This window comes from Ranitomeya variabilis, chromosome 3, assembly GCF_051348905.1.
Source record: "Ranitomeya variabilis isolate aRanVar5 chromosome 3, aRanVar5.hap1, whole genome shotgun sequence".
In the NCBI taxonomy this organism is placed as follows: domain Eukaryota; kingdom Metazoa; phylum Chordata; class Amphibia; order Anura; family Dendrobatidae; genus Ranitomeya; species Ranitomeya variabilis.
Genome location: NC_135234.1, coordinates 36,552,328 through 36,565,154, shown reverse-complemented (window position 1 = coordinate 36,565,154; position 12,827 = coordinate 36,552,328). Strand labels below are relative to the sequence as shown.

The 12,827-nt window shown below is 47.3% G+C and overlaps 1 protein-coding gene across 5 annotated transcripts in view; it reads left to right on the top strand.

Annotated features, from left to right (window-relative positions):
* Positions 1 to 12,827, top strand: part of TIAM1 (TIAM Rac1 associated GEF 1) — a 263,811-nt gene that overhangs the window by 197,783 nt on the left and 53,201 nt on the right. For all 5 annotated transcript variants that reach the window (XM_077293967.1, XM_077293963.1, XM_077293964.1 and 2 more), the window contains one exon: positions 11,390 to 11,602. In XM_077293967.1, coding sequence (XP_077150082.1) covers positions 11,390 to 11,602 — 213 coding nt within the window. The remainder of the gene's footprint in view (positions 1 to 11,389; positions 11,603 to 12,827) is intronic.

Sequence of the window (12,827 nt, the reverse complement as noted above, 5' to 3'; positions counted from 1 at the left end):
GATGTAACTCGGGATCAGTAATGTAATGTATGTACACAGTGACTGCACCAGCAGAATAGTGAGTGCAGCTCTGGAGTATAATACAGGATGTAACTCAGGATCAGTAATGTATGTACATAGTGACTGCACCAGCAGAATAGTGAGTGCAGCTCTGGGGTATAATACAGGATGTAACTCAGGATCAGTAATGTAATATATGTACACAGTGACTGCACCAGCAGAATAGTGACTGCAGCTCTGGAGTATAATACAGGAGGTAACTCAGGATCAGTAATGTATGTACACAGTGACTGCACCAGCAGAATAGTGAGTGCAGCTCTGGGATATAATACGGGATGTAACTCAGGATCAGTAATGTATGTACACAGTGACTGCACCAGCAGAATAGTGAGTGCAGCTCTGGAGTATAATACAGGATGTAACTCAGGATCAGTAATGTAATGTATGTACACAGTGACTGCACCAGCAGAATAGTGAGTGCAGCTCTGGAGTATAGTACAGACTGTAACTCAGGATCAGTAATGTAATGTATGTACACAGTGACTGCACCAGCAGAATAGTGAGTGCAGCTCTGGGGTATAATACAGGATGTAACTCAGGATCAGTAATGTAATATATGTACACAGTGACTGCACCAGCAGAATAGTGAGTGCAGCTCTGGAGTATAATACAGGAGGTAACTCAGGATCAGTAATGTATGTACACAGTGACTGCACCAGCAGAATAGTGAGTGCAGCTCTGGGATATAATACGGGATGTAACTCAGGATCAGTAATGTATGTACACAGTGACTGCACCAGCAGAATAGTGAGTGCAGCTCTGGGATATAATACGGGATGTAACTCAGGATCAGTAATGTATGTACACAGTGACTGCACCAGCAGAATAGTGAGTGCAGCTCTGGAGTATAATACAGGATGTAACTCAGGATCAGTAATGTAATGTATGTACACAGTGACTGCACCAGCAGAATAGTGAGTGCAGCTCTGGAGTATAGTACAGAATGTAACTCAGGATCAGTAATGTAATGTATGTACACAGTGACTGCACCAGCAGAATAGTGAGTGCAGCTCTGGGGTATAATACAGGATGTAACTCAGGATCAGTAATGTAATATATGTACACAGTGACTGCACCAGCAGAATAGTGACTGCAGCTCTGGAGTATAATACAGGAGGTAACTCAGGATCAGTAATGTATGTACACAGTGACTGCACCAGCAGAATAGTGAGTGCAGCTCTGGGATATAATACGGGATGTAACTCAGGATCAGTAATGTATGTACACAGTGACTGCACCAGCAGAATAGTGAGTGCAGCTCTGGAGTATAATACAGGATGTAACTCAGGATCAGTAATGTAATGTATGTACACAGTGACTGCACCAGCAGAATAGTGAGTGCAGCTCTGGAGTATAGTACAGAATGTAACTCAGGATCAGTAATGTAATGTATGTACACAGTGACTGCACCAGCAGAATAGTGAGTGCAGCTCTGGGGTATAATACAGGATGTAACTCAGGATCAGTAATGTAATATATGTACACAGTGACTGCACCAGCAGAATAGTGAGTGCAGCTCTGGAGTATAATACAGGAGGTAACTCAGGATCAGTAATGTATGTACACAGTGACTGCACCAGCAGAATAGTGAGTGCAGCTGTGGGGTATAATATAGGATGTATCTCAGGATCAGTAATGTATGTACACAGTGACTGCACCAGCAGAATAGTGAGTGCAGCTCTGGAGTATAATACAGGATTTAACTCGGGATCAGTAATTCAGACTTTGTGAAGTTAACTAACTTTTATTCATGGTTCGGAGCCTTCACCCATGCATTTCCAGTCATATATGAAGAGTGGAAAGCTTTGTGTGCAGTCAGTGAGGGGATATTTTTCCTGTACAGGAAGAATAACATGACAATGCTGCTCTCTGGACACTTTCCATCTGTCCCATTGTTAGCACTGGGTAAATCTGACAAGTCTATTTCAGATTCTTCCTCTCTCATTATCATAAATCGAAATTACTTGAGACTTTGCCAAGGAATTTACAATGGGCTGAGAAGCAAATCTGCGAGAAGTAGCGGCCTCTCTGCTACTGTTTTTGGGGATGAGACGCAGAATGAAATGTGCTAAAAATAACAAGGACGACAGATTCTCTATGAGCAGATTTGCATTTCTTCAATGCTTTGTCCAGGTTCTGGAACAGTCTTCAGACGTCCTTTTGGGGAGTTCTGTGTCTCTATGGGGTGTCCTGATCAGGAGCCATTGTGCAGACCAGTTACAGGAAGCGTCCTGCTCTCTGGAGGACTTGTCCTGTGCTGCGTTACACAGGCATGCTGGTGATGAGAATGGGCGGTGTGTAATACTTTCCCCTGTGGGGGCGCTATAGGGAAATTGAACACTTATTGCCAGGTCTCCCCAAACATTGCAGATGATCACAGGGGACTTGGTAGGGAGACTGTTGTGAGCTCTGTTTTCAGGCTCCCTCTTGTGGTCACTGGTGGTATGGTGTGACTTTTGCTTTGGGCTCCCCCTGGTGGCTTTGTCTGTTATCCTGCTGGTCTCTGGCTATCAGCTGGTTCGTTACCCTCTGGGAGGTTCCTATATAGCTCTGTTTTACTTCCACTTGTTGCCGGCTGTCGATGTAATCAGTGCTACTCAGATTCCTTCTGACTACCTTGCTCCCAGTCCATCCAGGATAAGCTAAGTTTTGTTTGCTCATTTTTTGATCAGCAGTGTTTATCATGTTTTCTTGTCCAGCTTGCTAAAATGTAATGCCTTCGCTTGCTGGTTGCTCTAGTGGGCTGAGTTTCTCCCCACACACCGTTAGTGGGTGTGTGGGTTCTTGAAATCTCAGGATGGATATTTTGTAAGGGTTTTTATTGATCGCATAGACCCCTGCTCTATTTTCTGCTTTCTAGTACTAGTGGGCCTCTTTTGCTGAATCTGATTTCATCCCTATGTATGTGCCGCCTTCTTACTTCACCGTTAATATTTGTTGGGGGCTTCTATATCTTTGGGGATTATTTTTCTGGAGGCAAGCGAGGTCTTTCTTTCTCTTTAGGGGTAGCTAGTTCCTCAGGCTGGCTCGAGACGTCTAGGAATTTTTTAGGCACGTTCACCGGCTACCTCTAGTTGTGTTGGATAGGTTTAGATTTGCGATCAGTCCAGTTACCATCTCCCTAGAGCTCGTCCTTAGTTTATTCACTTGCTAGTCTATTTGTAATCCTCAGCCATTAAGGATCATAACAGTACAGCCGGCCTTCAAAGTGTTAATTGCATGGCAGAAGCAGGAGAAAAGAAGCCTTGAGAAATTTTTTTTTTTTTTTTTTTCTTTTTGTTGCCCTGTGTCTAGCTGCTGTGTCTAGCTTCTCTCCTCCTCTTAATCTTGGTGTGGCTCTGAGTTCAGCTGCTGACATGGATGTCCAGAGCTTGGCTTCCAGTCTGGATCATCTTGCTGCTAGGGTTCAAAGTATTCAGGATTTTGTTGTTCACAGTCCTATGTCTGAGCCTAGAATACCTATTCCGGAGTTGTTTTCTGGAGATAGATCTAGGTTCCTGAATTTTAAGAACAATTGTAAGTTGTTTCTTTCTTTGAAACCTCGTTCCTCTGGTGATGCCGTTCAGCAAGTTAAGATTATAATTTCCTTTTTGCGCGGTGACCCTCAAGATTGGGCCTTCGCATTGGCGCCAGGGGATCCTGCATTGCTTAGTGTAGATGTGTTTTTTCTGGCCCTTGGATTGCTCTATGAGGAACCTAATCTTGAGAACCAGGCTGAAAAAGCGTTGTTGGCCCTCTCGCAGGGGCAAGATGAAGCAGAGGTGTATTGTCAGAAATTTCGGAAATGGTCAGTGCTTACTCAGTGGAATGAGTGTGCCCTGGCTGCTAATTTCAGAGAAGGTCTTTCTGAAGCCATTAAGAATGTCATGGTGGGGTTCCCTACGCCTGCAGGTCTGAATGAGTCAATGACTCTGGCCATTCAGATTGATCGGCGGTTGCGGGAGGGCAAACCTGTGCACCATTTGGCGGTGTCTTCTGAACAGACACCTGAATCTATGCAATGTGACAGAATTCTGACCAGAAGTGAACGGCAAAATTATAGACGGCAAAATGGGTTGTGCTTTTACTGTGGTGACTCAGCTCATGTTATCTCAGCATGCTCTAAGCGCAAAAAAAAGGTTGATAAATCTGTCACCATTGGTACTTTACAGCCTAAGTTCATTTTGTCTGTTACCCTGATTTGTTCCCTGTCATCTTACCCGGTTAATGCCTTTGTTTGTAGATTCAGGTGCTGCCCTGAGTCTGATGGATTTGTCATTTGCCAGGCGCTGTGGTTTTGATTTGGAGCCTTTAAAATTCCCTATTCCACTAAGGGGAATTGACTCTACACCATTGGCTACGAATAGACCTCAGTACTGGACACAAGTGACCATGTGCATGACTCCTGTTAATCAGGAGGTGATACGCTTTCTTGTACTGCATAATTTGCATGATGTCGTCGTGTTGGGTCTACCATGGTTGCAGACTCATAATCCAGTCCTGGATTGGAAAGCAATGTCTGTGTCAAGTTGGGGTTGTCAGGGAATTCATGGCGACGCTCCTGTGGTGTCAATTGCTTCGTCCACTCCTTCTGAAGTCCCTACGTTTTTGTCAGATTACCAGGATGTATTTGAGGAGCCCAAACTCAATTCTCTACCTCCTCATAGGGACTGTGATTGTGCTATAAATTTGATTCCTGGTAGTAAGTTTCCTAAGGGACGACTTTTCAATTTATCTGTGCCGGAGCATGCTGCCATGCGGAGTTATATAAAGGAGTCTTTGGAGAAGGGACATATTCGCCCATCCTCCTCCCCTCTTGGTGCAGGATTCTTTTTTGTGGCTAAGAAGGATGGTTCCCTGAGACCTTGTATTGATTATCGCCTTTTGAATAAAATCACGGTCACATTTCAGTATCCTTTGCCATTGTTAACTGATTTGTTTGCTCGCATTAGGGGGTCTAGTTGGTTCACCAAGATAGATCTTCGTGGTGCGTATAACCTTGTGCGTATAAAACAGGGTGATGAATGGAAAACTGCATTTAATACGCCTGAAGGCCATTTTGAGTACCTGGTGATGCCTTTTGGACTTTCTAATGCTCCTTCAGTCTTTCAGTCCTTTATGCATGACATCTTCCGTGAATATCTGGATAAGTTTATGATTGTGTATCTGGATGATATTCTGTTTTTTTCGGATGATTGGGAGTCTCATGTTAAGCATGTCAGGATGGTCTTTCAGGTCCTGCGTGACAATGCTTTATTTGTGAAGGGCTCAAAATGTCTTTTTGGAGTCCAGAAGATTTCTTTTTTAGGTTTCATTTTTTCTCCTTCTACTATTGAGATGGACCCAGTCAAGGTTCAGGCTATTCATGACTGGACGCAGCCTACATCTGTTAAGAGTCTTCAGAAGTTCTTGGGTTTTGCTAATTTTTACCGTCGCTTCATAGCTAATTTTTCTGGTGTTGTTAAGCCTTTGACGGATTTGACCAAGAAAGGTTCTGATGTGACTAATTGGTCCTCTGCGGCTGTGGAGGCCTTTTGGGAGCTGAAGCGCCGGTTTTCTTTGGCTCCGGTCTTATGTCAGCTAGATGTCTCACTTCCTTTCCAGGTGGAGGTTGATGCTTCCGAGATTGGAGCGGGGGCTGTTTTGTCGCAGAGAAGCTCCGATGACTCTGTGATGAAGCCATGTGCTTTCTTTTCAAGAAAGTTTTCGCCTGCCGAGCGGAATTATGATGTCTGTAATCGGGAGTTGTTGGCTATGAAGTGGGCATTTGAGGAGTGGCGACATTGGCTCGAGGGAGCTAAGCATCGTGTGGTGGTCTTGACTGATCACAAGAATTTAATTTACCTTGAGTCGGCCAAGCGGCTGAATCCCAGACAGGCTCGTTGGTTGTTGGTTTTTCTCTTGTTTTGATTTCGTGGTTTCGTACCTGCCTGGTTCGAAGAATGTGAAGGCTGATGCTCTTTCTAGGAGTTTTGTGCCTGACTCTCCTGGAGATTCAGAGCCGGCTGGTATCCTTAGAGAAGGGGTGATTTTGTCTGCCATCTACCCAGATTTGCGACGTGTGCTGCAAGAGTTTCAGGCGGATAGACCTGATCGCTGTCCACCGGAGAGACTGTTTGTCCCGGATAGATGGACCAACAGAGTCATCTCCGAGGTTCATTCTTCGGTGTTGGCGGGCCATCCTGGAATATTTGGTACCAGAGACTTGGTGGCCAGGTCTTTTTGGTGGCCTTCCTTGTCGCGGGATGTGCGTTCCTTTGTGCAGTCTTGTGGAATTTGTGCTCGGGCTAAGCCTTGCTGTTCTCGAGCCAGTGGTTTGCTGTTACCTTTGCCTGTCCCGAAGAGGCCTTGGACACACATTTCCATGGATTTTATTTCAGATCTCCCGGTCTCTCAGAGAATGTCTGTCATCTGGGTGGTGTGTGATCATTTTTCTAAGATGGTCCATTTGGTGCTCTTGCCTAAGTTGCCTTCCTCCTCCGAGTTGGTTCCACTGTTTTTTCAAAATGTGGTTCGTTTGCACGGGATTCCTGAGAACATTGTTTCTGACAGAGGATCCCAGTTTGTGTCTAGATTTTGGCGGACCTTTTGTGCTAAATTGGGCATTGATTTGTCTTTTTCGTCGGCCTTCCATCCTCAGACGAATGGCCAAACCGAGCGAACTAATCAGACCTTGGAGACTTATTTAAGATGTTTTCTTTCTGCTGATCAGGACGACTGGGTTACTTTTTTGCCGTTGGCCGAGTTTGCCCTTAATAATCGGGCTAGTTCTGCTACTTTGGTTTCTCCTTTTTTTTGTAATTCGGGGTTTCATCCTCGTTTTTCCTCGGGTCAGGTGGAGCCTTCTGACTGTCCTGGAGTGGATGTTGTGGTTGATAGGTTGTATCGGATTTGGAATCATGTGGTGGACAATTTGAAGCTGTCTCAAGAGAAGTCTCAGCTCTTTGCCAACCGCCGTCGCTGTGTGGGTCCCCGACTTCGCGTTGGGGACTTGGTGTGGTTGTCTTCTCGCTTCGTTCCTATGAAGGTCTCCTCTCCTAAGTTCAAGCCTCGGTTTATCGGTCCTTATAGGATTCTGGAAGTTCTTGGCCCTGTGTCATTTCGTTTGGACCTCCCGGCATCATTTGCTATTCATAATGTGTTCCATCGCTCGTTGTTGCGGAGGTTTGTGGTGCCTGTGGTTCCTCCGGTTGAGCCTCCTGCCCCGGTGCTGGTTGAGGGAGAATTGGAATACGTGGTGGAGAAGATCTTGGATTCTCGTGTTTCTAGACGGAGGCTCCAGTATTTGGTTAAATGGAAGGGCTATGGTCAGGAGGATAATTCTTGGGTTGTCGCCTCTGATGTTCATGCGGCCGATTTGGTTCGTGCCTTCCATGTGGCTCATCCTGATCGCCCTGGTGGTTTTCATGAGGGTTCGGTGACCCCTCCTCAAGGGGGGGGGTACTGTTGTGAGCTTTGTTTTCAGGCTCCCTCTTGTGGTCACTGGTGGTATGGTGTGACTTTTGCTTTGGGCTCCCCCTGGTGGCTTTGTCTGTTATCCTGCTGGTCTCTGGCTATCAGCTGGTTCGTTACCCTCTGGGAGGTTCCTATATAGCTCTGTTTTACTTCCACTTGTTGCCGGCTGTCGATGTAATCAGTGCTACTCAGATTCCTTCTGACTACCTTGCTCCCAGTCCATCCAGGACAAGCTAAGTTTTGTTTGCTCATTTTTTGATCAGCAGTGTTTATCATGTTTTCTTGTCCAGCTTGCTAAAATATAATGCCTTCGCTTGCTGGTTGCTCTAGTGGGCTGAGTTTCTCCCCACACACCGTTAGTGGGTGTGTGGGTTCTTGAAATCTCAGGATGGATATTTTGTAAGGGTTTTTATTGATCGCATAGACCCCTGCTCTATTTTCTGCTTTCTAGTACTAGTGGGCCTCTTTTGCTGAATCTGATTTCATCCCTATGTATGTGCCGCCTTCTTACTTCACCGTTAATATTTGTTGGGGGCTTCTATATCTTTGGGGATTATTTTTCTGGAGGCAAGCGAGGTCTTTCTTTCTCTTTAGGGGTGGCTAGTTCCTCAGGCTGGCTCGAGACGTCTAGGAATTTTTTAGGCACGTTCACCGGCTACCTCTAGTTGTGTTGGATAGGTTTAGATTTGCGATCAGTCCAGTTACCATCTCCCTAGAGCTCGTCCTTAGTTTATTCACTTGCTGGTCTATTTGTGAACCTCAGCCATTAAGGATCATAACAGGAGACACTTTGTGATCTGCTTATTGTTAGGGGATCTTTGTAAGGGTTTGACCTGAGTCGTTTCGCTGAGTTTTTCAGGAGGGTTTATATAGTTTTTGCTGCATTGTTTCGAGCGCCCACTGGAAACTGGTTAATGTAAAAGCTGCGGTCAGTGACTGACGGCGGCATCTAACCAGTTGTGCGCCAGTGATCAGAGATGGCTCCGGTCGCTGCTGTTAGTCAGTTGTTGACTATGTAACACAGCTGCTGAGTCCGATTCTGCACCCGACACAGAAGGTATTATTGCTAGGACTCTCTGAAATACCGTATATACTCGAGTATAAGCCGACCCGAGTATAAGCCGACCCCCCTAATTTTGCCACAAAAAACTGGGAAAACTTATTGACTCGAGTATAAGCCTAGGGTGGAAAATGCAGCAGCTACCGGTGAATTTCAAAATTAGAAATAGATACTCCATACCATTCATTATGGCCCCATAGATGCTCCACATAAAGCTGTGCCATATATACAATGCTCTGCACCGTTCATTATGGCCCCATAGATACTCCACATAAAGCTGTGCCATATATACAATGCTCTGCACCGTTGCCCCATAGATAGCTGTGCCATATATATAATGCTCTGCACCATTGCCCCATAGCTGTGCCATATAGTGCTCTGCACCGTTGTCCCATAGCTCTGCCATATAGTGCTCTGCACAGTTGCCTCATAGCTGTGACATATAGTGCTCTGCACCGTTGCCCCATAGCTGTGCCATATAGTGCTCTGCACCGTTGCTCCATAGATAGCTGTGCCATATAGTGCTCTGCACCATTGCCCCATAGCTGTGCCATATAGTGCTCTGCACCGTTGCCCCATCGCTCTGCCATATAGTGCTCTGCACAGTTGCCTCATAGCTGTGCCATATAGTGCTCTGCACCGTTGCCCCATAGCTGTGCCATATAGTGCTCTGCACCATTGCCCCATAGCTGTGCCATATAGTGCTCTGCACAGTTGCCTCATAGCTGTGCCATATAGTGCTCTGCACCGTTGCCCCATAGCTGTGCCATATAGTGCTCTGCACCGTTGCTCCATAGATAGCTGTGCCATATAGTGCTCTGCACCGTTGCCCCATAGCTCTGCCATATAGTGCTCTGCTCAGTTGCCTCATAGCTGTGCCATATAGTGCTCTGCACCATTGCCCCATAGCTGTGCCATATAGTGCTCTGCACCGTTGCCCCATAGCTCTGCCATATAGTGCTCTGCACCGTTGCCCCATAGCTGTGCCATATAGTGCTCTGCACCGTTGCCCCATAGCTCTGCCATATAGTGCTCTGCACCGTTGCCCCATAGCTGTGCCATATAGTGCTCTGCACCGTTGCCCCATAGCTGTGCCATATATATAGTGCTCTGCACTGTTGCCCCATAGCTGTGCCATATAGTGCTCTGCACCGTTGCCCCATAGCTCTGCCATATAGTGCTCTGCACAGTTGCCTCATAGCTGTGCCATATAGTGCTCTGCACCATTGCCCCATAGCTGTGCCATATAGTGCTCTGCACCGTTGCCCCATAGCTCTGCCATATAGTGCTCTGCACCGTTGCCCCATAGCTGTGCCATATAGTGCTCTGCACCGTTGCCCCATAGCTCTGCCATATAGTGCTCTGCACAGTTGCCTCATAGCTGTGCCATATAGTGCTCTGCACCATTGCCCCATAGCTGTGCCATATAGTGCTCTGCACCGTTGCCCCATAGCTCTGCCATATAGTGCTCTGCACCGTTGCCCCATAGCTGTGCCATATAGTGCTCTGCACCGTTGCCCCATAGCTGTGCCATATAGTGCTCTGCACCGTTGCCCCATAGCTCTGCCATATAGTGCTCTGCACCGTTGCCCCATAGCTGTGCCATATAGTGCTCTGCACCGTTGCCCCATAGCTCTGCCATATAGTGCTCTGCACAGTTGCCTCATAGCTGTGCCATATAGTGCTCTGCACCGTTGCCCCATAGCTGTGCCATATAGTGCTCTGCACCGTCCATTATTGCCCCATAGCTGTGCTGCTGCTGCTGCAATAAAGAAAAAAAAAAAAAACACATACTCACCTGTCTTGCTTGCAGCTCCTCGGCGCCATCTTCCCGGCGTCTCTCCGCTCTGACTGATCAGGCAGAGGGCGGCGCGCACACTATATGCGTCATCACGCCCTCTGCCTGAACAGTCAGAGCGGAGAGACGCCGGGAAGATGGCGACGCCCGGCGTTTGGAACGAGGACAGGTGAATATGACATACTTACCTGCTCCCGGCGTCCTGCTCCTTCCCCCTGCCTGTCTTCGGTGCCGCAGCCTCTTTCTCTATCAGCGGTCACCGGCAGCGCTTCATTAGAGAAATGAATAGGCGGCTCCGCCCCTATGGGAGGTGGAGCAGCCTATTCATTTCTCTAATGAGCGGTCCCACGTGACCGCTCAGGGGAAGAGGCTGCGGCACCCGGAGACAGTGGGACGTGCAGGGGGAGCGACAGGAGCCCCGGAAGCAGGTGAATATGTGACAGTGCTCACCCGCCGACCCCACCACCGATCATGACTCGAGTATAAGCCGAGGGGGCACTTTCAGCCCAAAAATTTGGGCTGAAAATCTCGGCTTATACTCGAGTATATACGGTAACATGAAATCTGCATGGGAACCCAGGGGCAATTGTTCATTTTTCTTCTACAGCGCCCCTACATGAGAAATAAAGCATTGCACATTGCCCATTAAAATCCATGGGCAATCTATGTAATGCAGAGATGTGTTGGGTCCTCCAGAGCCAGAGAGATGCAGCCACTGGTTGGTTAGTAGAATAGTGCCTGAAAAATGTGGCCGCTAAATTCCCTAAAGGGGTAAATTAGAGGAAGAAAAAAATTGAATTGCAATTTAAGGAAACGTATTCATATAATTAATTTTTATTTAGTGTTAATCTGTCGGATATAGATATTAAATTTATACTCAGCATGCCAAAAGTGATAATTGAAGTCTACTGTAGTGTTGTTGTGCCTCCATACATGATTGTAAAGAATTTATCAGCGCCACTCCTGCCCATGGCCGGGTATGGTACTGCAGGCCAACTCCATTGACTTGATGATTTTAATTTTTTTTTTTTTTTAAGGTCTCAAAATTGGAGATGAAATAATGGAGGTCAACTCAGCCACAGCCCGGGATCTGAATTCTGCCATGCTGAGACACCTTCTGGGCAAACCTTTATTGTGCCTTACTGTCCGCACCTGCCCCGATCTGGATGATAATCAGACACTGAAAGAAGTGCCTCCCCGACGATCCGAGGCTGACGGCAGCGACTACAGCACCTTCACCAGCAGCCGAGGTGGGTTTTGGTCTCATGCCTCCTGGAAAATAGACATTATCAGATTACCGCTTTCTGTCACCCCCTATAGGACCGCTGCAGGGGGTCGTCTGTGCTTGCCCTACAGGCTGCAGTATGCCAAAGCTTTGGCCCCTGAGTGGTACAAGCCGTCCCTAGGCCTGGGGCTTGTGTACCTCTTGGTGGAGGCCTGGGGCTTGTGTACCTCTTGGTGGAGGCCTGGGGCTTGTGTACCTCTTGGTGGAGGCCTGGGGCTTGTGTACCTCTTGGTGGAGGCCTGGGGCTTGTGTACCTCTTGGTGGAGGCCTGGGGCTTGTGTACCTCTTGGTGGGGGCCTGGGGCTTGTGTACCTCTTGGTGGATGTAGAATTGCTGCAGTTTAAATCCACCCCCCATAGTATAATCATTCCTCCCCGATTTACATTATTTTATCCCCTTGCAATGATCACCTATAAGATCACACAGCCTGTGTGTTGGGCTGGCCATGCATGTGCTGTCACAGTGACAAAGCCGCGACACATGCAGCTGCGTGCTGCTCAGCCGGTGCGTTCCATGTATCTGGGTTCCCTCTGCAGCTTATTTGGTAAGCGCTATAGCTTGCCGAATAAGTGGAGACCTGAAGTTTGCACAGTTCTACTCCTCAGCCCTTTTAATATCCGTCTCATCCTGCAGGAAGTCGATCCTCAGCCCCTCTATATACAACCCCATCATTCAGGACATCGCATTTCAACCCCTTCATATTCAGCCCCATCCTGCAGGAAGTCAATCCTCAGCTCCATCATGCAGGACATCTCATTTCAGCCCCTTTATATTCAGCCACATCTTGCAGGAAGCCGATCCTCAGCCCCTCTATACACGGGCCTATCATGCAGGACATCGCAGTTCAGCCCCATCCTGCAGTAAGTCGATCCTCAGCCCCTCTATATACAAATCCATCACGCAGGACATCACAGTTCAGCCCCTTTATATTCAGCCAAATCTTGTAGGACTTTGATTCTCAGCCCCTCTATATACAGCCCCATCATGCAGGACATCGCAGTTCAGCCTCTTTATATTCAGCTCCATCCTGCAGGAAGTGGAGCCTCAGCCCCTCTATATGTAACCCCATTTTGCAAAACATCACTCAGCCCCATCCTGCAGGTTATCACAATTCAGCCCCTTCACTTTTCTCAGTACCATGTTTCTCAGTACCTCATTTCTCACCAGTGGGAACCAACAGTTGTGTCTTG